General features: G+C 39.6%; 1 protein-coding gene across 3 annotated transcripts; it reads left to right on the top strand.

Moving 5' to 3' along the window:
• Window positions 1-918: 918 nt before the first annotated feature.
• LOC110066112 (arf-GAP with SH3 domain, ANK repeat and PH domain-containing protein 2-like) lies at window positions 919-27,111 on the top strand. Of its 3 annotated transcripts, none has more exons than XM_089270524.1 (35): window positions 919-1,174; window positions 4,088-4,160; window positions 4,536-4,622; window positions 4,828-4,862; window positions 5,622-5,648; window positions 6,396-6,470; window positions 6,725-6,774; window positions 6,922-6,997; window positions 7,374-7,427; window positions 8,089-8,174; window positions 9,099-9,174; window positions 9,555-9,638; window positions 9,961-10,058; window positions 10,638-10,707; window positions 11,947-11,994; window positions 12,858-12,897; window positions 12,996-13,044; window positions 13,466-13,538; window positions 13,972-14,010; window positions 14,341-14,413; window positions 15,150-15,283; window positions 15,396-15,484; window positions 15,601-15,688; window positions 16,150-16,242; window positions 17,493-17,578; window positions 18,136-18,257; window positions 19,239-19,306; window positions 20,143-20,211; window positions 20,671-20,766; window positions 21,276-21,625; window positions 22,124-22,627; window positions 22,914-22,972; window positions 23,494-23,603; window positions 24,337-24,465; window positions 25,211-27,111. In XM_089270524.1, exons 1-35 carry the CDS (start codon window positions 1,049-1,051, stop codon window positions 25,283-25,285), a joined length of 3,411 nt encoding a protein of 1,136 aa, XP_089126650.1. In that variant the 5' UTR covers window positions 919-1,048; the 3' UTR covers window positions 25,286-27,111. The 3 variants fall into 3 exon arrangements, with proteins under 3 accessions (XP_089126650.1, XP_089126652.1, XP_089126651.1); XM_089270525.1 differs by lacking the exon at window positions 919-1,174 and adding an exon at window positions 3,206-3,311; XM_089270526.1 differs by lacking the exons at window positions 12,858-12,897; window positions 12,996-13,044; window positions 13,466-13,538.
• Window positions 27,112-27,973: the final 862 nt, after the last annotated feature.

Here is a 27,973-nt window from a genome sequence, read left to right as displayed (position 1 = left end):
AAGGGTGTGTGCGACACTCAATTGTGGGTGAGGCGCGACTCAATCTTGTTGAAAAGAGATGATACAATTGCATAGCCATCTGTGAACCTGTTTCCCTCAATGTTTTGTTAACCCCAATGGCAAACTTTCACATTACTTCATTAGGCACGACGTTAATTTGTTTTTTTTTTTACATCGATCCTAAAATTAAACCGGTCTTGCGCCCGCCTTTAACACATTTCGTTGAGGCCGGGTCAAATTATGTGAAGCAAGCCTTCTCTGTCGCCAAATTTGATCGCAACTCCTAACTAAAAAAACAATCGAACAAGCGTTCAGAAAAGCTTAGTTACACAACCATGCATAAAAAAGTCAAGTCAAACCGTTTTGTTTCTGAACATTATTAACCTGCGTGGGGATTTTGCTCGCCTCTGACGCCTGGAAACGTAAGTACTGCGTTGCAACATTATGGAGTTTTTTTCTTTTCAAATTTTCCCATAAACCAAGAGTCAGACTCTAGTCACAGCAGTCGTTTGAAGTCGTCACATAACGCTCGCTCCTGAAGCGTTGCGTGACAACTTCAAACGACGAAGGGCAATGGGCTCTTGAATCAAATTTATAAGTACGAACCAATTTGGGATCATTCGGTAGTCGGATCATTCGCTGCTCGCTTCCTCTATATTGTTGACTACACTCAAGAGCAGTATAAGTCAAATAAGAGTTTCTACCAATTCTGTATACAGAGTCATTCAAATCATCAAAAAACACTTACTGCACCCAACAGTGATCAGACAAATAGTGATTACTTAAGATTTTATTGCTAAAATTTTACTTTCGTAAATCTATCGCTAAATTAATTAAAACTTATAGCAGTAACACACTGGTTTCTGGTTTCCGGAATGGAGTGAAGAAATTCCAGAAGTGTGGGAGTGTCAAACCCCGAGGACCTGGGCACTAATCGCGTAATTTGCCGGAAACTTTCGAGCTCATGTCGCCAAACTTTGACACGATAGTCGCAAAAATGTCCGCCAAATGAGCCTTTAGATCAGACTACTTTCCAAATCCAGCCATCATGCCGGACAGAATAACTGTCAGAAGCTTCCTAAACGAAGCCAGGGAGGACGTGTCCTCGCCAACAACCTCGAATTTCATGTCTACGATGAACGCTTGCCGGAACACCGTAGGAGCGCTGGAGGAGGTGAGATACACAGTGTAATATTTACGAGATGGACCACAATTCGCTTTCGTTATCGCTGATTTCTTATTTCCTTGAATGAAATACACCTGTTAATTAAAGAGGGAGTGATATACCGTTGTTAGCTGCGGTAATAACCGAGAGTTAGTTGTTTATAATAGCTTTGGGTCTAATTTGAAGTAATCGATATTCTATTATCGCTAACTGTTTTTGAAAACAATTCATGGTTTTCTGGATCAATCGTGGCGAGAAAACTGCAATGTTTTACTTCGGATTAATCGATATCCGCTGTGTCATTTCTTAAAGCAACCACACGTTACTGTACTGTTTTAGCTGTAGTTATTATGTCGCTTTATGTGAATAACTCCTAGGACTGTCAAATCGTGTTTATAAATTAGCTTTGAGTTTATACTTCAGTTGTGATGACGGTATGTGTTATTAAAACCTTTGTATATCATTTGCTATTGTCTAAAATTTCCATTGCTATTTGATTCAATGACATCGTTGTATTATTTTCTAACGTAAAGGTCTCGATATGGTTATTTACAACATGTAATAGTGGCTTGATTAGAAATTGATTAGTTTGAGGAAGCCACAACTATTGACATCAGAGCTGTCACTTTCATTGTCTTCTAGTTCTCAAAACACAAAAATAAAAATCTGCTGCCTGCTCAGTAAAGTACTTAATAAATGCCAGTGCAATTCACACTGTTCTCGAACTTTCTTTAACTGAACTCCATATTTTAGTAACAGTTTAACTGTTTTTCTCCCCTTATGTTATCATAACTTCAAAATTCTTGAATCTGATTGGCTATCAGGGGCTTTATTTTAGCATTTACTGGACATGCAGTTCATGTGTCACATCTGGTGTTATTGTACAAATTATTCGTATCATTTGCACACACTGTTGTAGGACAGTTGCACTTGACTAGATTCCCTTTCTTGTCCCGACATTACTAATCAAAATGTTTGGTAATCGCACTTAATTGAACCCAGTCAAACCTAATCAAATAATTGATATAGATTAGTTTGATGCTCAGGCACAATTGAACCCAACAATTTGTATATGATTTCGATTGCATTTGATTTTCCGAACTAATGGAACCTTATTGAATGCAATTGAACACACTCAGATATTTGAACAGTCTGTCTTAGTAACAGCTACAAATTACATAATCAACCAGTAATGCCTCTATTGAAATAACCTTAGGGCATAGAAAATACATTGATTTATAACAAATCATCATAGTTCAGGACTAGCTCTCCTCTGGATGAATAGGGCCATTGACTTGTCTCTTCCAATCTGCTCTGTCTCTTGCAATGGTGACAATTTCATTCCAAGTGGCAAAAGCCCAGGTTAGGGGAATGTGTGTGTTCTGGTGGTCCATAGGGAATATGTGCCCTATCCAGTGTCACCTTTATCTCCTAATCTGCTCACTGATGGTACAAGTCCTAGCTCTTTGCCTTCATGTACTGTACCCCTATTTCCAGTCGAACAGAATTTGACTGACCATAAATTCAAACTCGACTGTTGTTTTGCAATCACCTGAACGCAGGTCGAACTCAATCAAAACCAATGAAATACAATCAAACACTTGATAGAGTTCAGTTGCTCAAATTTTTATGTGAAATTCCGATTGTGTTTGATTACCGCACTCAGTGGACCGAATCGGATGATTGGGGTTCGCTTGAGTGCAATTGAGTTTGATTAATCGACCGTTCAATTTGGATGGATAAGTAACATCGGGTCTTGTGGAAAAAATCTTTTGACTTTTTTCCTCCCAGATTTGCTATATATAGTTAGGTTTGATAATTATTAACAGGACTTTGTGTTGTACTGTGAGGCTAGTGTAATTATATTTGTGATTTAAAAACAAACTGGACTATTGTTTAGTGGTCGTCCAGTTTTGTCAATGTGTAGTTCCAGAAAATATTCATACCTCTCGGAAGGGAGTTTTTTTCCAAGACCTCCCCACTCTTCTGGAAATTCCAATTTGGTCCTCTAGAATCCTGTACTCCCCAGGAAATTCCAATCCCTTCTGTGGCAGGGAGTATGGACATTTTCTGGAACTGCACAATCACTCGTGATTACAGACCAAACTGGACTCCACTTTGTCCTATTGCTACTCCTTCCAGGAACGTAAGTCCAAGGTTGAGCCTTGCTCTAGTTGTGGTGTTGTGTTTTGGGGAATTTGCTTCACTCCTGAGTTCTCACTGTCTCTGTCTGTCTGAGAATGGTACAGATAAATTGTTTTAATCACAACCAGACATCTCATCCATCTAGCGGAGAGAATACGAGTAGCTGTTCTACATGTCGGAAACAAGCAGTTAACATCAGCCTTTTGGTTTAGTACAACAGTAAAATCCTGATTTCTCAAGCCCTTGATTTCTTGAATCTTCTGTTACCTTGTACTAAAAGTTGTTTCCCTACAATTGTTGCATTATGATTTCACCCCAGATATCTCAAATTCCAATTTCTTGAATCAATTTTCACTTTTCTTGCTGCTAGAGGTTTAGTGACAGATTTTGTTAGTCCCATGCAAGTGTGAGCCCTAACCATGGTTGATTTTTTCTTTTTTGTTCTTGAAAATACACTACTCTCGTGCAGTAGCTCTCTTCAACCAGGTGTAAATGGGTACCAAATTATAATTAAATGCTGAGAGGCAACTGTTCCTTGGGCTGGTATCACATCCAGAAGTGAGAAGAAATACTCCCAGTTTCTCCATGTTAAGGAAGCCAGAGATATGCATGGCCACTAAGCTTGAAAACAGATCGGCTTTACCTGTCTCAAAAGACAGCAATGTGTGCATTTGATTGCACATTAAAAGTGTACAGGATATGTCCATTGTATGCTCATGCTTTCAGTTACACAAGCCTCGCGCTGAAACTTAATATTTATTTTCCTTCCAACTTTAGAGTCTTGATGAAGATTACAATATACTCAACAAATTAAAGAAATCAAGCAAGGCTGTCCATGCTGCAGGATTAAGTATGACTTCATTTTCTCACTATTATACTTACTTTTATGTAGTAGACATTCCTCAAGGTCTATAAATTCAAATCCTTGAAGCTTATTGGTTCTCTCTCAAGGTTAATATTATTTGCTGAATGGGCTTATTTTCCAATAATTGCATGAATGGAGTGCACATGCATTTCTAGTTATTATTTTGTCTTTAGTTGACTATTAATTTATTTATTCATTGCCACTAATTGAAGATTGATAATTTTTGTGTAAAAGGTTACATGTACATGTATTTGTTGTTGTTGCACATGTACAATGTATTTTGGCCTAAATGGTTCCAATTTTTCACAACAAAGCTTAAAATTAATATTTAATTTACTATTTTTGTTGTGTGATTCTCAGATTATTCAACAAATCAGTTGTCTTTAGCAGAAAGTCTTGAAAAGTTGGGTACATCTTCCCTGTCAAAGGAAGCAGACACTGGGATTGGTAAGCCATAACTTAATGTACATGCCACGTGCTGTACAAATGTATGTATAGCATTAAATTCTAGTGGTACGAATAACGATAGGTGTGACCAAGGTTTTCTTGATCTTAATATGAATTATCATTTTGAAGATAACAACATATTCTATATATGTTCAGTTATTTACATTAAACATGTTTTAATTCGAACTTTGATCACTCTCTCCAGGTACTGCATTCCTAAAATTTTCTGTTACAGCCAAGGTTGGTGGTAATTGATGCTATTATTTTTATTCATTGGATTGTATAATTCTGGGAACAGTTCAGTGCTGGAAACACATGTAATGTCAGTCAATCATTGCACATTATCCTCGAACCAAGTTTAGGGAATTGTCTGACTAATTTTACATTTTGATCAAATTTCATCGCCAGGCACCAATAAATTGAAAACTATTTGCATGTGTAGCTAATTGTTGTGAAGATCAATTTCATCATTCTCAAGTAAAGTAGTAGTAAACTTCAAGGAGTCTTTTACTTGTGATATCTTCCAGCAGTAGGTCCCCAGTAAGAGCAATACTGGCCAGTGATAGCTACTCTTGATAACTGACAACTGACACCTTTCTACTGATAATACCACTTTAATTATTCCCCAGTCTGTAATAAACATTTACATATAGGGGAAAATCCCTAGAGATAACTATTAGGAAGCTCCCTGTGATAAATGCCCCCTAGGGATAATTCCTGGTAATAAAATTCCCACAATAAGATTTTAGGGATAAACCCCAAGTGATAAGATCTCAAGCCATGTCTAAGCTCACAGTGTGATAACCTATTAAGATAGACGCCCTGCTTTCAATCAAGCCTCACCGTTATATGAATCTCCCAGTATAGTATACAGTATACTTAGGGATAATTTGCATACATCTCCACAAGCAATGAACAGGTACATGTAATACACACTGTTTGCATTGAGGACTGTTCAAACTGTGAACTAGTTTGTCATTCTACTTTTCTACTCCACAGGAGCTCTGTTCAGCAATGAAAACATTGGTAAGAAACGTTTTTGCTATGTTTACTATTAATAATTTAAGTCTAAATTTAGGCAAGGAAAGAGACAAGCTAAGGTCACAATGTTCCTTTTACCTCTGTTTCAAAGCAAGTCCTCATGCAAAGATACAGGCAAAACACATTTTCATACTCTGAATGTTTCGCATGAAGACTCATTTTATTGCAGAGATAATGGGCGATACAGGAATAACCTTAACAGCTGTATCGCATTTATGAATAATTAGTTTACATAGATATAGTTTGTGATGTAACATGAGTCTCCTCCACAGCCAACTCCACCACTTTTCCATGCTTTGATGTATGAAACTGTTGCTTGGAAAATGGTGTTTTCAAGCCCCTAATAAGGACAAGTCCTAGGGCATACCCCAAAACCTCCCTAGCGGCTCAAGCTTTCAATGGTGCTCCATTAACCATCTCGTGGTGATGAAAAATGCACGCTATGCCCCTGGCTGTCAGGACACTGATTGGTCAAAATACTGAGGGAAGACTGGGAGTGAATGGGAGATTAATGGCAGAGAAAGGACTTCTTCATTGACCTCCCTTTTGCCTTTGGTTTCCCTCAGCAAAGTAATGTCTATTGTGCAGTCTAGCTGTAGGTTCAGTTGTCTGTTGCAGCAGAGGTGCCTGTAGTGAAGGCTAAAGATGTACATGTAACTTACTTATATTTATTAATTTTAAGTAATGGTAATATTTTTATTAACCACTATTTTTCATTATGAAAATGTATAGTTTACCAACTACCACAACATGGTTCTGTTTCCTCTTGACTCTCTATTGAAAGGAGATATGAAAGACGTGAAAGGAGTAAGTACAATTTAAGTTCTACCATCCTGAGATACAGTTGTAAGCTTGAAACTTGTCATGAATGAATGAAAATTTGAATTAGAATCCAGCATTTACAGTACTTGCATTCTTTAAACATGTTCTTTCCAGTGAAGGCAGCCATTTGTTTGAATTTATCAGATTTTGCCTAAATTTAAGTTTACCTTCTTGTATACAGTATATGTGAATGCTTGTAAGTTTTACTTTAGGTTTATCAAGTGTAATCTTTTTTGCAGGATATGAGAAAGTCATTTGACAAGGCATGGAAGGACTATGAGGCTAAAGTGTAAGAAGGCTGTGCTGTAATTTTCCCAGTCTGTGAATTTCTGCTGAACATAACATGTGAAGCTAAAGCATGCATTCTGTTTGTTTTCTTTTGATGGTTATCAGACTTCAAAGTTTAATATTATTTTGACTTGTTTCAATTATTCAGGGGCAAGATAGAGAAAGAAAAAAAGAAGGTAGCTCAAGAGGCTGGATTTCTTAGAACAGAAGTAACAGGTGGTGAGGTAAGAGTATTGTGCTTGACTGAGAAACTTTGAAGAAGAAGCGTGATGGCCTTGTGGGCCAATGACATTCTCATCCCCAGGGGCTGCGCTCCTTTTAGTCAGCACCAAGAATGATGACTTCTGGCTGGACCCAATTTTCCGAGCATGTGCAGAGTTTTCATTTTGTATTCTCAGCCAATCAGATTTGTCAGATTTGATGGAAAGTCTATGAATCGCGGACTTTGGGTGTTGGACCAGCCCAGAGGTCGCAATTCTTGGTGTTGACAAAAGGAGTGTGGCCTCTGGGGACGAGAATGGGTCATTGAGAGATGAATAGAGATGCCAAGTGGCTCATTTTGATAACTGTGTTTGGCTTACCTTTTCTTACGTACTTCAGATGGCTGAAGAGACAGAAAGAGAGAGAAGAGTTTTCCAGTTACAAATGTGCGAGGTATTGGTGGATTTTAAAATTTTAAGTGATTGTAATTGTTTATAAAAGGCTAAAAATTACTACAATTTTAAAAAACATAACGTTTTCAACCGTACGGTCATCATCAGTGGTACATGATGGAAATTTACATACAACTTGGTTTTGTTTGGTTAAGTCATTCCCAAGGGGAACAGTTTCGCGATGAAAGAATGTACTTGTTTGTTTAGAGTTGGTTTCTTGCAAGCAATTTGCAGGCTTTCCATTACTGTCCTCCGAAAAGTAGTTTTCTCGGTGCATGCAATGTATATGCGCAGGTTGGGTGTTTTGCGAGGTGACGGGCCAGTTCGGAGTTGTGAGACTTGTTCTCGTGTTCTGCCTTTCGTACTGCGAAGTTTCTTTTTGTTTCCTCATTGTAGGTTTCGCCACATGTGCACTCGGCATGATAGGTGACATTTGATTTGTGCTGGTTTTTACTTTGAGATTGAATAAACTTTTGATTTTCCTTGTTTGCCACAAGATGATAAACATAAATCACCCATCCGTGAGAGTATTATTTGTAATTCTACATTAATTTATTTATTGACTGCAAAATGAAGGACATAGCTTGAGTCCTTTTACCACTCACCATCTGTTGTTATAGTATGTAGTTCTTACTGGACGCCAATTTTTTTTCTCTTTCAAGTTGTTAATGAAAGTTAATGAAATAAAAGTCAAGAAGGGAGTCGAACTGGCTCAGCATCTGGTGGAGTTCTATTATGCTCAAGTCACGTAAGTAACTGATCTGTAGGGGCAGGGGTGCTTCTTTGAAACAGGAAATAGCGAACTGACTAAATGGCACTACAGTTGGCTTAAATAGCAGGGACAGTGGGGCTGCAGGGGCCCCCCAACTTTAAGCAAAAAATACATAAAATAATTATAATTTTACTAATATCTCCAGACCTCCTACAAGTTAGTGCCTTTGGCGCTTGCTTGTAAGCACCCCCTCCCCCGCCCCCCCCAATTCAAAATATGTTCTGCCTTCTCTGAATAGCCCTCAGTTTAGCCTAAATATCACTGACTCAACAGTGGTCAGCTCTCAATAACTGTAAGGGTTGACCCTTACAGACACCCGTATCCCGGTTTGACTCTAACTTGTAGTGCCATTAATTTGTGCTTTAAACATGCCCAGAAGGGGGGATTACATGATACAGTGAAAAAGATGAAGTTCTGCAGTTAACCTTAAGCTGTTTCCTTGTTCCATATTTCTTTACCAGATACTTGTAAGTGCAGAACATTTCATTCATACCAGAATGAGACATACTGGTGCAAGTTCATCCTCACTCCTGGTTGCTTTATGAGGTCAAGATTTTTGTTGGGGTTTAAAAACTGAACGCTCGGTGAATGAATTCAAATCAGTCTCCTGGTAGAATTTTAACTGCATGCACAGACCCAGTTTTGTCATCCAATCCAAAATGGTGTTGGATGTGGATAAAGAATGAGTAGCCTTTTACGTTAAACATGGTACATCTCTGACATGCACATACACTGTATATACATGTACGTGTATGTAACTTGTTCTAAATTACAATTTGTTTACTTGTTAACACCTTGAAAAAAAGCCGCCTGTATTGGCTCCAGTTGATCTTTTTGATCACAAGTATTTTTTGGAAGATCTTAAAATAATTTTAAAGCAGAATCTCATTTGTCTGGCAGGTATTTTCAGCTGGGATCACAGGTTTTGGAAAGCATGAAGGGTTATTTAGAAGAACTTGTTGTAGAACTTCAACAGGTTGGTTCAGTGTACATACATGTAGGTTTAGTTTTATTTGTTTTTCTTTAATTTATAATAATATTAATATTTAATTAGGGGGTATTGAATGATACAATGTAATATTCAAGGTTATCACAAAGTTTTTTAGTAGGCAGCTTCATTGTTGGAGAAGATTGTTGATTTTGCCATCTTTTCTAAAGAATCGCAGAAATAGCCCAGTACAGAACAGGATGAGACCATGAAGTAGATGGTGATTTTCAACAGCAACTGGCTACTTTTGATAACCCGGAATATTATTGTAAGGAGATTGGAATACAGTGTACTGGGATTATGAAACGTCAAGTAGTAATCATTGAAAATGTTATCAGGAGTTTTCATTTGTTGGTATTTTTGTTCAGTTAAGAGCCCAGCAGGATGAAGAGAGAAAGGAACTCAGTGAATTGAGGAATGAAATCAAATCCCAATTACAGCTCGATAAAGATGTGAGTCCATCTACAGTTTATTCTATTTTTTAAATCTGAAAAAAAAAAAAAAAAAAAAAATTAAAAACACCCTGGACTATACAAGTTCGCAACAACCTTACAACACATTACTCAAATTTTAAATGTGTGGGCTGACCATCATTATTGTATGACAGAAAATTTGCTTTAAACTGATACATGCAATTGCACAAGACCAGGTGTAGATTGAAAACAAGACTTAAGTTTTCTTAATTTATACAGTGCGCCAAAGACCTGCATGTGCTTCCTTCATGGAAGAGTTTGTAATGACAGGCTTAACTCTTGTAACACACTTAAATTACAGACCAGTGAGAAGAAAGGAAGCTATAGTTTACATGGACAGCAAGGTGACAAAGTTCATGGGAATGAGAGGGCTGGCTTCCTTCAAAAGCGAAGTGAAGGGTAAGTCTTATTACAAGTGATAGATTATTCTGATAGGGTAACCTGAAAAATACTGACCCCCTGGTCTGCGGACGCGCACTACGGACTGGGTCTACAGACTACCCTACAGACCAGTCCACAGACTACCCCTATGTACCCCCTCTATGCATGGACCACTCCCAAAATATAATGAAAATAATAAAGAAAGATTTTACTTACTGGTTGTCTGTGTCAGTGTTTTCGGGTTGTAACTTGGTATAGTGACATCAGTGAGAAATTTTGGGTTGTTTTCTGGCTCAACTGAACATTGGTTTTATTTCAGTATTAATTGAAGTTAATTAGCTTTAACTGTGTTTTGTGCCTACTGTAAGTCTTATAATCATCTAAACTGTTGTTATTATTTTAACTCTGCCCAATAGAGCAATTTCAGTATATTAAAATTCAGCCTCATACAATAAAGGGAGGCTCTGGGGAATAAACCCCCCAAACTCTGTAGTTGTTCCCCAGAGTCTCGCACTGAGGTCTTTTGTGTGAGGCAGAATTTTAATATATCAAAATTGCTCTACTGTGAAACTTTAAATTGTACAACCTTTCTTCCAGATTGAGAAAAGTTTGGCAAAAGAGATACTGTGTAGCTAAGGATGGTCACTTTACATTAGCTCACTCACCAGTAAGACAGTTGCTTCACAAATAAATATCTTATTAATAGTAAGACCATTTTACTGTTGTCTGCTTGGTGACCTGGCCTTTGAATGGCAGCAAGGCTGGAGGTGACCTTGCTTTGATAAAGACCCATCTGCTTTTGTCACGTAAATGCACCTACATGTACATGTACATGTAGTTAGAATGAGAAGAACTTGATTTACACAGCAAATGCAGTGAGGTCTTTATCAAAACAAGGTTACCTCCAGCCTCACTGCCATTCAAAGGCCAGATCACTGAGCAGAGAACTGTAAAAATGGTCTATTCTGCATTAAATGTCAGTTCTATTTAACAATTAGATTATGAGCTTGAGATTTCTATGAGGCCATAGCTGATTCGGCCTACGGCCTCATCAACTATCACAACTATCAATCTAATTGTTTTAGTAGAATTCTAACTCAATTATTGCAAATAATGGTTTCCAAATATTTTTTGACGCATTATTGAACTTAACGCTTTAACAAAATTGCACGTATTGAATCGTCCTTGGTAAATTTGCAGTTGTTTACACTTGTGCACTGGTTTTTCAATCATTTCAAGTTTTTAAAGTCAAGAATCCATTTATCTCCTTCTTTTAGTCTTCTCAGGAATTTAATTATCCATTTACATCCAAACTTTCTCCCAAAACTTCGAAAAAACGACAAAAATGTCGCATGTCGTGGACGACTGACAGCTACTGCATTCTAATGGCTGATAGTATATGAGTAGCTCAGCCAATAGATTGCAGCATTTGCATTAGTATACTAGTAGAATTCTACTAAGTGCTATATGATGGTACGTGAAGTCTGTAACCCTAGATGATTGGTTTTTTTGCATGCTCATTAACGATCTGCTTAATGTTGATTACCATTGAGGTTTGAAATTTGATTTTTGATTTGAAATCTATGTAGAACTCCACTGTTTTAAAGCTGTGATAAAAAGCGGCATTTTTGCAGACCTAGTGCTTTGGCAAGGTTAGTCAACTTCTAAGCAAAGGCAAAAAAATTAAAATGATTTTTCATTTTTGCCTTTACTTATTAGTCACTAACCTTGCCAAAGCACTAGGTCTGCAAGAAAGTTGCTTTTTTATGTACAGTGTCGATCGTAAAAATGTGACCACTCTATAGTGATTAGTCTACAGTTTAAGTTTTTGGGCAGTTTGCTTTTGAATTTTGTCATTTTGTTTTGCTTTTTGTAACCTTGTGCATTTACTCTTTTTTCTCTTCAGACCAGTAGACCAACCCAAACACTCAACCTTCTTGTTTGCCAAGTAAAAGTAAGTATACAAAAACCCACTTGGAATTATAGACTGGTGTGGTGGTGCAATGGCTACATACATTTATATGGGTTATTGACCAAGCTTGTTCGGTCAAAATGGCTGGATATTGGCCAAGTTCTTTTTTTGCGTGTTTATGGACCGAGACGCAGTCGAGGTCCATAAACACGCAAAAAAAGAACGAGACCAATATCCAGCCATCTTGACCGAACAAGCTTGTTCAATAAAGGAGTTATTATATGGCTTTTGTGGAAATTTCTCTTGCGGGACTCGGGCGGGTAGTCCCAAGCGGGCAAGATAGCTCCATCTTGCCTGCTTGGGTAGCCAATCACAGTGCAGGATTTGATTCATCTTGCCCACTCACAGAGCTAGCCGTATAATAAATGTACATATAAACTTTATTTAGTCTTGAATTTACAGAGTAGCACCCAGATACTAATATCTTCCAGCTACTGTAACTAAGTTAATAACTAATCACAATAAATAAGTTACTTCAGTGTTAGTGCACTGAACTGAACTTTGGATCCAGCGGTCCGGGTTCGAGCCCTGGCCAGGATCATTGTATTGTGTTCTTGGGCACGACACTATACTCTCACGCTGCCTCTCTCCACCCAGGTGTATAAATGGGTTCAAACAAACTGTTAGCCAGGGCAACCAACAGAATGTTGTGGGTATCCCTGTGCTGGACTTCACTAGCGTCCCATCCAGGGGAAGTAGAAATACTGTTGGTTGCTTCTTGCTATACATGTAGAAACTGGGTCCATATGGCCTTGACTGGTGTTGTTTAGTAGCCCAAGTGTTGATTTAAGACATTATAGCGATTTATCTGAAAACAGTTAAAAGTGAAATTTATTTCCTTTCAGGAGGAAGATGGAAAGAAACATACTTTCAACATTGTGTCACGTAAGTTGATTCTTTGCTATGGAAATCACCAGCATAACAGCTGGAATGTTAAGTCTCTGACTCAATATTGACTAAATTTGCCTTTTTTTACTCTCCAGACAACAGAACATATTTATTTCAAGCTGATGATGAAGCTGATCTGGAGGCGTAAGTGGTTAAATTAATCGTTTTTTTCCTGATTAGAGGATCTGATCTCAGGCTAACACATCTTTTTTTACCACACCCAAATTAACAATTAGCCAATCAGAAGTAGTGTCTACTGTCCTGATATCCTGTGATATCAAGTCACTGACCTGATATGGTCAGACTTGGGGAATTAGGGAACGTTAAATAGCTAATCATACCGTTTTTGGCATGCTTTGATGGCATATCCAGCTTGTTTCCGGGTCTCGCCCTGGGTATTTTGGCCAGACTACTTATCTAGCTAAAATTCAAACCATGGCTCAACCAAACTTGCCTGATATGCCACACATTGTTACCAAAAAGGTGTGATTAGGTAACATCAAAAATGACATTTAAAAGTGTAATTCTAGTAAGAACTTTTCCTGATCAGAAATTTTCTTGGCAGATGGGTATCTGTTCTTAATAACAGCCGGACTGAAGCCTTAGAGAAGGCTTTTGGCGACAGTGATAAAGCTGAGGTAATAAAATCTAGAATTAATTACATTATGTGATTGAAATTAAATTTAGAACTTGTGGTGCATACTGTAATAAGGTGCAAAGTGTTATTAAAAGTAATTTATAGGACTGATGTCAAAGACTGTCCTTAATGTATTTTTCAGAAGCCCATTTTTTTGAAGGACTCTAAATATAATTGAATACAGCAAACTTTGAAGTCAAGTCCTCTGAAATGAAGATTGGTGACCACATGTCTTGTATTTTGTGACTGATCAGTTTTGGTGAATTTCCTCAAGTACTTTTTGGATCCAAATTCAGGAACATGCAAACTTAAATGTCTGTGACGAAGTTTGGCCATTGAATTTCACATGCGCTATGTTCATTTAGTGCCATCTTTTCTGGGATAAATTGCAGATTAAAATAACTTAAATTGATATTTTGTTTCTTTGTTTTCAGTCTGAGGATAACAATTCTGTAGTTAGCAATCTTAAAGAGGTAACGTTTGAATTTGTTGTTGCTTTGTTTCATTTGTAAATTTTATTTGACTGTGCGATTCACTTTAAAAAGGACTTCACATTGTCATTTGACAACCACCACCTTATACCCCAGCGTTTAAATATTCGGTTCAGCTAATAATATATAATTATTACAAAAAGTAAAGAGAGTAATGGCTGCCCTAATTGACAATTCTTGTAAGTATGGAAGTACAACCTCCAATTTCCACTATGTAGCACCCAAATAGGACTTGTAAACGTTGATAGTCCTACATTTAAAGATGAAGTAACTGAGTATTTTTTAGTATTTTTCTGTTCTCTTTTTCATTAGCTGAGACAGAGAATTGTCTCGCAAGTTCGAAGATTACCAGGAAATGAGTTTTGTGCTGACTGTTCTGGAAAAGGTACTGTCCAATACAGGGTTAGCCAACAGTTATGTAAATTCCGAAAAAAATTCAGGCGTGAACGGGATTCGAACCCATGACCTGTGCGATACCGGTGCAGTGCTCTACCAGCTGAGCTATCAAGCCAACTAAAACACTTTTAAAAGCTTATGCCTCAAGGAGTTAATATTGAGGACTGTCCTTCCATCTGATTGGATGCAGGGCTCGTACAGAATCTGGAATCCTTGAAAAAGTATGGAAATCGATTAATTAGTTTTGCAGATCTGGCAAAAGTATGCAAAACAAATATTAAGTCTCGAAAAAGTGAAATAACTGTAGAGCTTCTTCCAAGGGGTAGCAGGTGCTGGACATTTTTCCATCTGCAGTACCGCTCAGAGTGAAGCGAACATGGCACGCGTATTTTTAACGCACCCTTAACGCGAAGGAAATGGCCTGCGCGTTTCCCGTAACGCGTTAGGTGCACGCGTTTCTATTCTACGCGTTAGCCTTTGTTATTCATAGCTATTAATATGAACTGAAGTTTGGTTAGTCCATCGCAAGTTTACCCGAAGCATTTAATTCGCCGGTACCTATTTATACACCTTGTGTGGAGAGAGGCACTGTGAGAGTAAAGTGTCTTGCCCAAGAACACAACACAATGTCCCCGGCCAGGGCTCGAACCCAGACCGCTCGATCTGAAGTCGAGCGCACTAACTTTAAGAAAAGCAATAAATCATTGGTTTTAATCTCTCTACAGATCCCACATGGTTAGCGACAAACCTCGGCGTGTTACTTTGTATCGAGTGTTCAGGAATTCACCGAGATATGGGAGTGCACATCTCCAGAATACGATCCATAGAACTCGACAAACTAGGCACTGTTGAATTACTAGTGAGTTCTCGTCTGTTTTCACGTATTCACGTTTGGTTTTTGTGTTCTGTTTGTGTTTGTGTTCTGTTGTACAAATTGAATTGCTCTTGATGGTATTCTTTCTTGTTTATAGCAAGCAAAAGCTGTAGGAAATGGCGGATTTAATGAAATAATGGAAGCAACTTTAAACGACGATCAAAAGCCGACAGCTTCAAGTAAAATGTGAGTTGCTCATATTCATGTCTGTTGTTGGAAGTGTTCACACATTTAGCTCTCGTTCACATTTCCTATTAATCTCTGAAGCAGGCAAATTATGAGCAAATTTATTTTTTTTTAAGGGATGAAAGAAAGGAATTTATACGAGCGAAGTACATTCAGCATAAATACGCAATCAAATCGGGCGACAATACAGAGAAAATACTCCAGGTAAGTGTGTTATTATATCTTTCGGAATTCCAAGGTTGGATAAGCACACGCTTCAGACCTCGCGTCGTACATCAGCATGTGAGTTGAAGAAGCCTGCGTAGCAAGCGTTCCCTTATGAATGAAGAGCTTTTTTCACCTTCTGGCAGCGCGCAAATTGGAGCGAACACAAAAATTAATCGATGAAGCAGGGGCGGGACGAGCAAGAAAACGCTTGCCAGCAAACCCCTCGCTCGTCCCACCACCCCCGACTCTGTCGATTTTTCCTCGCGCCCCAATGTTCGCGCGACCAGACTTTGCTTGTTCATCCTCTCCTACACCGAGCGCTTGCAACACAGGCTAGAGTTGAAGCCGCTGTACGACGGTTTTCCTTTTGGTCCGTCAATTTTCTTCCCTTGTCAAAAACCTACCTTCTAGATATTGAGTGATTAAGTTGATTTTTCACTTGTCGTTGTCCTCCACAGGAGCTCCACCAAGCTGTCAAATCAAGGGATATTTTAGCTGTTTTACAAGCGTTTGCCGAGGGAGTGGAGCTATCAACACCACTTCCTGGTCATGTAAGTGTCTAATCTACTCCTTAGTGGACATAGGTCACGTGTAGTTGTCGCCTGGGTACAGAATCGTGGTTGCTTGGGTTATAGGGCGAAGAAAAGAAACTAGGGCGAGAGGAGCGTGACGAGAGCGCCTTGCATATAGCCTCCTACGTAGACATTCTTTGGGCTGGTCACGCAATGGAAGATTGCGTGACGAGCCGAAGGAGGCTTGCTTGCATACGGCTAGTGCGCCTGAAATTTGAATTGACCAATCAGTGTATTAACAGAAAAGGCATTTAAGTCGGGCAACTTTTCTCATTGGAGTCGGCATTGAATATTTACGAAAAGGGGTTTATAATTCTAAAAACAAATCAGATTGTAAAAAGTGAAAAATATGAAACATTTTGAGTCGCTAAGCTTTAAATTTGGCGCCAAAAAATGGGTCGTCCGCGTCCGGCACCTCACTCGTAGTGCGTCAAGTGTCGTCAGGTTGGATAATAGTCGTGTTATTTTGAACAAAAGGTTCCTCATCAAATTAAACCCAGAGAGATCGAGATAAGTATTAAAGGGGGCTTAAGTAACTTAAGCATTGTCTTTATTTTTTGTTTGCTTCGAATAAAGGACTATATCGTGTCGTTCCGGTAGGACAGCTCGGTTTTGACCGCCTCTCGTACTACGGGCGCAGCCACCGTATGCAAGGCGGCCCGTGGAGGAAATGGTAGCCTGCTCATAGACTATGTATAGTGGTGACTGTATACAGCAGAACCCCAGCCTGCCTGCGATCAAGTTCTCTTGGTACTGTAGCTATCCTCTGGGAGTAGTGGTTACGGGGAAGGAGTACCTCAAGCTTTTTCAGCCTCTACTCTAGGAGGGCCTGCTCACCGCTTGCGTAACCCTTTTAGCTTCTGATACAGTGGTCCATAACCTGTTAGCTTATGCTCCGAGACTCGGGATGTTCATCTAACGACTGAAGAACTTGTATTGTTTTTCATATCGTTATGTTAAGAGGTGTTCTATTATGTACCCAAAATGTTTCAGACAGACATAACATCCCTTTCAAATATAGTCACATACGTTTCCATAAGCAAGCAAAAATAATAAAAACTTTTAAATTTTACGGTGTTCTATTATATTGTTTGTTAGAACACGAACGTTTACCCTGTAAAGTCAGACCGTTTTTGCTAAAAATGGGTCGCTCCGAAAGAACAAGACTTATACAAATTTCCAAACATGTAATAACCTTCTGTTTTCCCTTTGATTTTTTTTTTGTTCAGCCAAGTAATTCCACAGCACTCCATGTAGCTGTTGAGCAGGAAGACTTAACTTCACTTCATATCGTCGACTTCTTAGCGCAGAATTGGTAAGTTACAGTTTGCAACATGGACACTGAGTGCGCTCTTGATGAGTTCCTCGCGTCTCGTAACTCGTCCTGATGTGTTTTTATTTTGCAACCATTACCAGAAAACAGTCACCACCACTTTGATTTTAACGCATCCATCCGTATTCCTTCCTTCAGTTCTTGGACTTAAATAAAATAAATAAAATAAACTACAGTATTTAGAGAAGAAGCCACATCAGCCCTAGCTGGTTTTCACGCGGGTCCTCTTTCCTGTTCGAGTTTCGGTTTTTGTGGAGAGAGGAAAATTGTAGAACCCGGAGAAAAACCCTCCGAGCAAAGCGAGGACCAACAACAAACTCAACCCATATATGGCACCGGGCCAGAATCGAACCCAGGCCACATTGGTGGGAAGCGACTGCGCCATCCCTACTCCTCGTCAAGGGTCGTTGAGGACTTGTCTTTATAATTTTTTGACCCATCCTTCTGGCCAAGTGTCCTTACTAACTAGTTTGTTTGCTTGCTCTCTACCTTACCTCCTTGCTTCCACTCACTTCTGTTGTTTCATGTTTTCGTTTCAGTAATGATGTCAATGTAACAGATCAAGATGGAAACACAGCGCTCCATTTGGCGGCCATTTCCAGTAAAACAGAATGTATGCGAGTTCTGTTGAGAGCTGGTGCCACAGATAGTCTTGGTTTAGGTATGTTCACTATAACAACTAGTTGCCCCTTGTAATCGGAATTAGTAGAATTCCACTAGTATACTAATGCAAATGCTGCAATCTGATTTGGCTGAGCCATTGAACACTATCAGCCATTAGTGTGCAGTGGCTGGAGGTCGTCTAGGAAATGGCGACGTTTTTTCGTTTTTCCAAAGTTTTAGAGGAAAATTGTGATGCAAATGGGTAATTATATTCCTGAGAAGTCTGAACAAAGGACATCTACGGTTTCTTGACTTTTAAAAAAGTTGTGCACACAACTTCAATTTTAAATGACAACTTAATCCGAGCTATCTTTTTCAGGCGCAAAGTTTAATAATACGTCAAGAAATAATTGGAAACCGTTATTTGAAGTAAATTAAGTAAAAGAACTACCTTCCCTCAATCAGCAATTACACCATGTAAATCTAAAATTATCCTTTTAACTTACACCTTTTCACGTTCTGTTGTTACTATTTGTCTTAATTAGCATTTTTGCCTACTTATTATTCAACTTGCTTTGTAATCATTCATTCAACTGAAGATGACAGAAGCTCTGTCGAAACATGTCTTGCAAACTTAAAAAATTGGTCGTTTTCCTTAAAATAGTAAGAATTCTACTAAAACAATTAGATTATTCGCTATTGATTTCTATTAGGTGATAGTTGATTCGGCTTTCGGCCTCATCAACCATCATCTCATAGAAATCTCCAGCTCATAATCTAATTATTAAATAGTGTTCTCGATGGAAATGTCGCCTGTGAGAATCGACTGTGAGCCCGCGGTCCTCAGTGAGAATGTTGCTAAGCAACAGTGACGTATACTCAGTTGATAGCACCCAACTGGACACCCAGCTGACGTCACGGTATTCGTTCAGAACTTCGGTAACAACCGCGGGCTCAGAACGCTTTCTAGTTTCAACTGACACTTATTGCCCCGACCGTCTTTTGATTGTGATAAATAACTGTCGTGTTTCATTTTCAGAAAATAACGATGGTAAAACGCCAATTGCTATTTCCAAAGAATTGGAACACAAAGAATCTATAGACTTGGTGAGTGACACAACTTGCTTAATAATATACATGCAAGCATGCTGATTGGTTGAGAGCACGTCAGTTAATCCCAAACTGTGCAGAAAGTTGAAATCGAGTGTGAAAAGTTGAAGTTGAGAGAGTCTTTTAGAAAATTTACTCGCGATTATATATTTTAAATTGTACTCGAAATCATTTGATTACCTACACAAAGTGAATGATATATCACCCTACGGAGGGCCCACCTAACTCCCTACCTCCTCCCCGAGGTGTTATTTCTCGCTCTGCATCAGCATCTGTTAACTTACTCATGCAAGTTACAGTATTATCTTTGATGCGGAAGAATGAAACTCAAAACTTATGCATCGCAACTTAAGGTGCAAAAGCAGCAAAGAGATGAATATAAACTAAAATGAAACAAACTGTTTAAGATTGAGAAAGATTTGGGAGGATTGCGAACGGCAAACAATTTCTCAAGATGCAAATTTGCTGTTGAAGCTTCCTCAATGGCGAAATAGGAGCTGTGATACCTGAAAGATACCTTGAAAATAATAGTTTGGTTTGAGAGATTCAAAAAAAAAAAAGGGACCGACTTCAACCCTTTCAGTTCCAGATCTGATTTCAAATTCTCCTTATCGACTGCTATTAATTTAATTTGAAGTCGGTTATGGGAATTTACTGTTGACTCCAGACAACATCTCATACTGATTAGATGACTTCCTTTATTCTTATCACCTATCTCTTTGAAATGAAATGGCATTGTAAGGAGAAGTTGCACTTTCATCAGCGCACTGCCTCGTAGTTGTCCTTGTGTAGCGTTCTATTTTACAGAAGGTCCTGTTTTTGTATTTTGTCAGTTGAAATTAAGTGCTTCTGGAAAGATGGTGCAATGCGAGAATGTCAAGATCGACTGGGGCCTCAACGCGGTAAGAATTCATTTTCATTAAACGTGGCATATATCTTCTTTTAAAAAGTGACTCGTTAATTCATATCTTGAAGCATAACTTATGATTGTACTGCGGAAAGAGTGAAAAATGAAATGAAGAAATGATTCTCCGTTGCGAACAAGCTTGAAACAAATTCAGGACCTCAACGAGATCTAAACCCATGAACTCTGCCTTACAACCACACACATTTGGAGCAGTCCATAATCTCAGTTCGTTTATATGTTTCCGTATGAGGTCTAGAAGGAAAAGTATTGAGTCTTGTCATAAATATGCCTTATGTATTGTCACAACTGTTTATAAGGTAGGTATTAAGTCTACAAAAGATAAAAGAATCGTGTTTTTGCGAAGAATGAACAACAACACTTTCTGCAAACATGGTTTCCCTCCAGTTGATAGTCTGTGTGCCCAACAGTTCTTCATGAATTGTCTATTTTTCAGGTTGATGGAATCTACGATAATCCGTTAGAACTACTGGACATAAAACCCGAGTTTAGTGATGATGAAGGACTGAATGACTCGAAAGCGGAGGCAAAGGTAAAATTAAACGAAACACACAGGAGATGGAAAGTCTGTTAAAATCAAGCGGGCAACTTTCGGGGCTAACGAAACGGTTGCTGGTATTAATTAGTCTACCTGAAATTCGAAGTCCCGCTCTGACCACTAAGCTGGAGTTGTTTCTCGGTAAACCTTAGTTCAGCTCCTCGGTCATGCTTGTAAATCGCCAACTGGTCTGCCTCCCACCAGTTGCTATTTTAAAGCTATAAACAACATTTGAACATACAAAGCATTGAAAAAATTTAGGGATCTTGGTGACTGAAGGCGCCTCGCTTCTCAGCAGATTCGTCGAGGAAAGACTGGTACGAAAGATTTGCGAGTGCAAATCCTCGAACGATGTTGCACAAAATAGAATCAAAATTAGATTTTGCAAAGTTTGCAGCCAGCCTGCAGGGAAATTAACGTGAATATTAATTTCGCAGATTTACAACTCTTCTCTGGTAAAATATTTTTTCTTCAACGATAACTTTTGTGTGTCTTCATCTTAGGCTCGTTCCAGTCCTCCCACTCCTCCGCGTCATCGCCGCCACTTACCGACACGGCCTGTCAGTCAAATGATTCTGCCAGGAGGGGGGTACATGAAGGGAATGCAGGGGCTTTCAGGGATGAGTCCCTTGGTATCAGGTCTAACACTCCTAGGAAGTGAATCCTCGGCAGCTGACAAGGTACCCGGGGGGTCCCCGTCGGTTGTGAGGCGCAGAGCACCCACCCGCCCCTCGGGAACAAATGTGGAAACAGTAGCTGTGAACGTGCGCGCGAGCATGTTCCTTCCCTCGACGGCGCCAGAAAGCACGTTCAGTTCTACAAGCACGTTTGGTCACGGACCTAAAAACAAAACGTGAGTTTGAAACATGTATATCATAAAAAAACACTCGTTTATCTGTTCCCTCCCCTTCCTAAGGGAAATTTCTTTTCGAGGTTTACAGGTTGAGGGCGAGAATTTATTTCAAATCTAAAATCAGTTTGCCGACAGGTATACGGGGAATGCATTACGCTAAGCAAAATTGACATTGTTTGCCGTATTTTGACATTGATAGTTTCGACTCTTGGTACAAATTGACATCTCTTTAAAAACTGCATTTTCAATCAGTTTAAGCTCGAACTGGGGACTGTTTCTAGGGAACTAGTGTTTCGATCAAATGCCAAGCCATTAAAAGTCGTAAAAGCTTAAATCTTTGTTGTTGTTGTTGTTGTTGTTGTTGTTGCAATTAATGTAAATGATAGTTGTTTGTAAAATTTCTTTTTGCTGTTAATAGAAATGTTGTAATGATTATTTGAAAAGTTAGATTTAAAAAAGTTACGAATCTTTTACGGTTTTGTGTTCCTCTCTTTCCAGGCCTGACGGAGCAGGTGCTGACCAGTCCGACTCCCCTCCTCCAATCCCTCCAATACGCTGCTCCTCCGTCAGTCGGGAGAAGCGATTCGGTATCGATGTGCCGCTACCCCCATTACCTGCCAAACCAAAGTTTGATGATCCAGACGCAACTTCTACCAAACCCTCGCCTCCTGAAGTCAAGAGCCGGCCTTCTGAAGCAGCGAATCGACGAACCCCGCCTGTTCCTCCCGCCCCTAAACGCGCTGGTGCGGAGATAAAACCTCCCGCGCCCCCTCTCCCCACGCACCGGAGGTCAAAATCCGAGGGGAGAGCACCCTTTGGCGAGGACATCCCTTTGGGAAAGGAATCCAAGCCCCCTTTTGAGAAAAAGCTTTCATCACCTATTGATAAGCAGGAAGAGGCTCGACCTAGTCCTCCTCCCAGACCTTTGAAACCTGGGTCTTTATCTGTACGGGTAAAGTCATCATCGCCGTTACTGGAAAATGGGGAGATAACATCATCCAGGTCAGTGGTTTATGTCACGCAATCTGTGGTATTCCTAAGTCACGCAATACTATCACACGTAAGTCACGCACTCGTGGTACGTGCGCGTCAAGTAATTTCCATTAGATAATTTTAAACTGTATGTGTCCCTCTCCGCGGTCAGAACCAATGACATGTCCACAGAAAACTTTTTCAACCTGTTTTTTGGAGTATAAATATCAGTGACTTTTGTACTCGTGTCTTGTAGAGTGAAGTTTAATGATAGTTATCATAATTATAAGATGTTGATGGTGGTTTGTGATGATAGGTCTGCCAGTTTGCCTCGTCCTCCCCCTCGAGTGAGTTCAGAACTGAGTTCTTCTAAAGGTGGGTGGCACTTTTTTAAATTTGAAATTTGAAATACGTGAGAAAAATAAAGAGTATTGTTTTGAGGTAAAGAAGCCACTTTGTTTTAATGTTAAACGTACTGTCATAAACGCACTGTATGTTACGCCACACAATTTTTCATTCAATATGTCGTGCAGTTTTGATGGAATACAAGTTGAGCGAGAACTTACTTCGGCTTGTGTTCCATGCCCTGAAGTGAGTACGTCATACAACACTTCTGTCACAGCAAGCTTTGCCCGAAGTAGAATCAAACGAGATGGTCGTGGTATCGCGTTTTTATGCATAAGATCGAGGTTTTTACACTAAGTGACGTTTCGCGCAACTTGTAACACACAGGACCAAAAAAAAAATTAGTTTCGAATATCTCGCGTGACATGATAGTCCAGTTCTCGCCCTGTATCTATCACGTAACGCTACGCGCGTTGTGTGACAGTGAGAGCTACAACTGGACTACCCTAAGAATATATTTTATCACGACTTTTTTATGCTTGCATCTTCAGCAAGCGTCGAAACAGAAAGCGACGATAAAACGGAACCTGTCGACGAATTGGATGCGGCTGTTCCAGAAAGTCCCATTCCAGACCTACCTCCAAGAGCACCCGGAGTGGTGGTATGTAATATATCAAACACGAAAGACCGTGTTTGACCACATTTCCAAACACCGAGAAGAGAGTGGAAAATACGACGCGCAGCGGAGTATTTTTGACGAACTTCGAGGGGTTTGGAAATGTGGTCAAACACTGTCTTGAGTGTTTGATAAATCTTCTCAATCGAAACTAAACCTAGGGAGATAACGGCGAAATAAAATCGTAAAAATCTATGCCAATTAAATCACATATCCAAACACCGTCACGGTCATGATTTCCATTGTTTAAACTTGATGAATTATTAATGAGTTTGAGAGGTGCAGAAGTAATGGCTTGACAAAGAAACGTTTTGGAATTACAAAAGCCCCTTTATTAGTCCTTAATTCTTAGGTCTTCCGCGACACAAAGTTTTTGCCAATTGCGTTTATTTTGAGTTGTCACGCAACGCCTTAACTTAACCTTACATTTAGGACTTTACACAACGTCTCACCACGCGTTTCCTAAACGTTGCATTTCTTCCCTAAGAGAAACGTTGTGCTAGAGTTGTCACGCATTACGTCACCAAGAGATAAACGTTGTGTGACGACCCAAACAACTTCCATGAATTACAAAAGAAGAGGACAGGCAGTTTTAATTTCCAGGCCTTTAGAACTGATTAAGCATTCCTTAGCTCGTCACAGCTGTTGGAAATGACTGGTGTGTTGGCCAGTCATTTCTTCGCAAGCTTTAACATTTTTGTTATCTTTCGGTGTCCAGGTTGCGTCTGGCTTGCCTCGTCGAGTGCAGGCACTGTACGACTGCGAGGCGGATAACGATGACGAACTTACATTCAAAGAAGGAGACATTCTTTTGGTGAAGGGGGAGGGAGAGGACGCGGAGTGGTGGGTGAGTACAACGACGCATAATATGTGGGGAAGGGAGAGGACGCCGAGTGGTGGGTGAGTAGAACAACGCATAATATGTGGGGGAGGGAGAGGACGCCGAGTGGTGGGTGAGTACAACAACGCATAATGTGTGGGGGAGGGAGAGGACGCCGAGTGGTGGGTGAGTAGAACAACGGTTGTATTTGTGGGGGAAGGAGAGGACGCTGAGGTGGTAGGTGAGTAGAACAACCATTTTATTTGTGGGGGAGGGAGAGGACGCCGAGGTCGTGGGTGAGTAGAACAACGGTTGTATTTGTGGGGGAGGGAGAGGACGCCGAGTGGTGGGTGAGTAGAACAACGGTTGTATTTGTGGGAGAGGGAGAGGACGCCGAGTGGTGGGTGAGTGGAACAACGGTTGTATTTGTGGGGGAGGGAGAGGACACTGAGTGGAAGGTGAGTACAACGGTTTGTGTGGGAGGGTGTGGGGAGTACGCCGAGTGGTGGGTTAATATAAAAACGGTTGTATTTGTGGGAGGAGGGGGCGGGGGGTGATCGTGTTCGCTACTCTTTACATCTCTCCACTCTGCTTTTTAACTTGAAACTACAATTCCCCGGGCAACCAGTAACAAGAAGGACCTCAGAGTCTTAGTGATGGAGAGATAATGGAACTTGACTGTTGTTTAACGCTTCGGCGTGAACACGCGGCCAAGTCAACAACTGCCTCTGGATTTAACTGTATCTTTCCATTTCTTCCTTTTTTTGTCCAGGTTGGCGAAGTTGAGGGCCAGCCAGGAAAGAGTGGAGTTTTTCCAATTCGCTTTGTCCGGGTCCTTACTGATTAATTCTACACAAGGGGCAGCTCGCCAGTTTCTCTTTTTCAAGACCCCTACTTCAAGACCTCGCGCTTCTGGAAGCATTGCGTGAGCGTGACACACAATTGGCTTCAGTCCTGTGTATCATTCAGTCTTTACCTCACATTCGTTCGTCGACAGAATGAAAATATCTTCTAGCAAAGCATTTCAAATTATTCTCAGGAGCTTGTATTTTTTTTAAGAAGTATGGTTAGTAAGTCTTACGTCGTAGTTCTTAAGCTTGTTATTTGCTAAAAAAAAAGTATTTTGGCGTCCACACAAGAACCTTTTCATACAAGTTTCTTGACACAGTTTAGATATTCTTTTACAAATATTTTCCCTGTAGTTAACTCCTATAGCTTTTAGATTTTTCTTGCCAGATTTAGAACTTGTTATTCACAACCACATAATGTGTTTTTATGAATTGAAATTGTTCTTGTTCAAAAGGATTTTACGGGTGAGTAAATTAACATAAGTAAACGATAAATTCGTTTTCTTGGTGGATTTTTATTGGATTTTATTTAGGACCAGGTAGGCTGAAAAGGGATGTGTTGTCAGGTTTCCATAGAAACCAAGTATTTGAATTCACCATCACAATTGTAATCTTATTCATCGTGTGTGACCGATTCTTTGTTTGTTACTGCTAATACAATTTGTATGAAAACTGTGGCAAAAAGTCAAAAGGTTTTTTAAGACTCTCAAGTTTGTCAGTCACTTGAAACCACTTTTTTGTTTTTCGTGGCCATATTTCACCACTTATATAATTGTGATTTCCAGATTTGTAAAAAACAAATTAAAAAGTCTGGTAAACAATTTAATTTACAAGTCGAAAATCTGCAGCAATTATTTAGTAGAAATAGCCTGTTACTTTAAATTTATGATGTATAATGTTGTAAAAAAATGTCTTCAGTGCCAAGTTCCACAGTAAACCGCATTTTAACAATAATTTCTTTTTTACAAGATTTCAAGACGATGTACAACTCCTTGATCACGGGACGCCCAATAATAATGGTTTAATTTTGTAGCACAGTCATCGAATTAAAACGGAACACGGTAGAGAGTGAGTTTTAAGTAATTATGGCCAGGATGGAAATGGATTGCAATGGGAAGAACGTGAGATCGTTTTGTTGGGTGACACTAGGGAGCTCAAGCAATGACGGCGACGCCCAGGGCTGAAAAATGAATTTACATTTTAGTTTCGTCATTATCCAGATCTGTACAGTGCCCGGTCTAAAAACCGGCTTAAATTAACTCTGTGGTACCAGTGATCAGTTTCATCGGGAAATACGAAGAATTAGCAGTCGTGGCTCCCGTTCTTAAAAACACGCAGAACTTGGTCATTTCACGTAGATGTTTTGCAGAGGACGGCTGTGATATGTACAAAGATTTGTAACGCACGTGCACAGCCACTGTTCTGCTCATTAAACCATTTTAATTAGTGACGTTCTCGTTGCTGGTTCCGTCGTTCTTGTTTCAGCTCCCGAATGCTTTCACAGACAGAAACTCTTCACGCTAAGCTTTCATTGCAAATTTCCTGCAGAAAATCCAAGGTCATAGCTTTGTTTTCAGTAGATCTGTTTTCATGAACGTACATCTTGCGGCTTTTGGAACTTGGTGAAACAAAACAAATGCAAATACCTTTGAAATATTCTTATGGATCAGTTAGCCTTTTTTACGGGTAAAGCTTTTTTAAAGGTCAATTGTTATAACTGTAAGATAAATTTGTCTTCAAGAGAAAATGGCTTTTGATCGTAGAACGGTGCCTTATTTGTAGAAAAGATGTATTTTTCAAATTAAAAATAAAAAATGCAAACTTTGCCAGGTGAACTTTTTATTTTTCCAGAACTCGGACACGCTGAATTTTCGAAATTTAAAGGATCTAAATCCACGTAACCTCTCTGAGGTATCTGTTTTACAAGCGGGGAACAACAACTGAATTAGAATCCAGACAAAGAGGCAGCAGACAAAGAGGCACCAGTTTTTGTGCAGTTAATTATAATTAACTAATTATTAAAACTCAAAACAGAAGGCCAAACAATATACAGAAAACCTCACCGCAAAGTTACAAACCTGAAATCAAAATTCTATTTTTTGCTGGGTTAGCTTAATCGGGCTCTGAACAACCGGCCCAGGAGCTACGCTTTCAGGCTGGCCTTAATCTATATATTAAGCTTGATTTAAGTCAGGCAATGTCTAACTGACAAATCAGCTGGTAGATACCAGTGCGCAGTGATTTGTTTATCTTCCAATAATCTAGATGATGAGAATGTTAACGACTCTAATGGCAACACAGAAACTGCCAGAACCGTGAATATCCTTCACGCTTCACTTCTCCCCTTCCCGTGTTTCTATCAGCCGTTCAAAGTTGGGATTGAGTGTCTCTGACTCTGAGTAACACGTGGCTTCAATTCGTGTTGCCAAACAATACTGTCAGTGATACGAGAGGGTCTCAATGGGGTTAACCATTAATCGTCAAATGGCCAAAAAATTAAGAGTGTCTCTGTAAGAGCAGTCCGGTCGATTTTGCTTGAGACACAGATTTAGCTCATTTCTTATGTGTTGTAAGTCACACGCGAAAACCGATCAAATTCAAGGTAAATTTTTGAAAAAGTGAGGCGTTCTTAACTGATCCAGCTAACATAGCTAGGAAGTAAGTGCCACAGAAAAGGTAACTACAGA

Source organism: Orbicella faveolata, unplaced genomic scaffold (genome assembly GCF_042242905.1).
Source record: "Orbicella faveolata isolate gen_17 unplaced genomic scaffold, um_ofav_v1 contig_34, whole genome shotgun sequence".
In the NCBI taxonomy this organism is placed as follows: Eukaryota; Metazoa; Cnidaria; class Anthozoa; order Scleractinia; family Merulinidae; genus Orbicella; species Orbicella faveolata.
Note: the sequence above shows the minus strand (reverse complement) of the source record. Positions and strands in the feature narration are given on the sequence as shown.

Excerpts from the sequence above, each read along its gene's own strand:
- LOC110066112 (XM_089270524.1), top strand. The coding sequence starts at position 1,049 with ATGCCGGACAGAATAACTGTCAGAAGCTTCCTAAACGAAGCCAGGGAG. Across the intron at positions 4,161-4,535 it reads TGTCCATGCTGCAGGATTAA|ATTATTCAACAAATCAGTTG; the intron begins GTATGACTTCAT and ends TGTGATTCTCAG. Across the intron at positions 4,863-5,621 it reads AATTTTCTGTTACAGCCAAG|GAGCTCTGTTCAGCAATGAA; the intron begins GTTGGTGGTAAT and ends TCTACTCCACAG.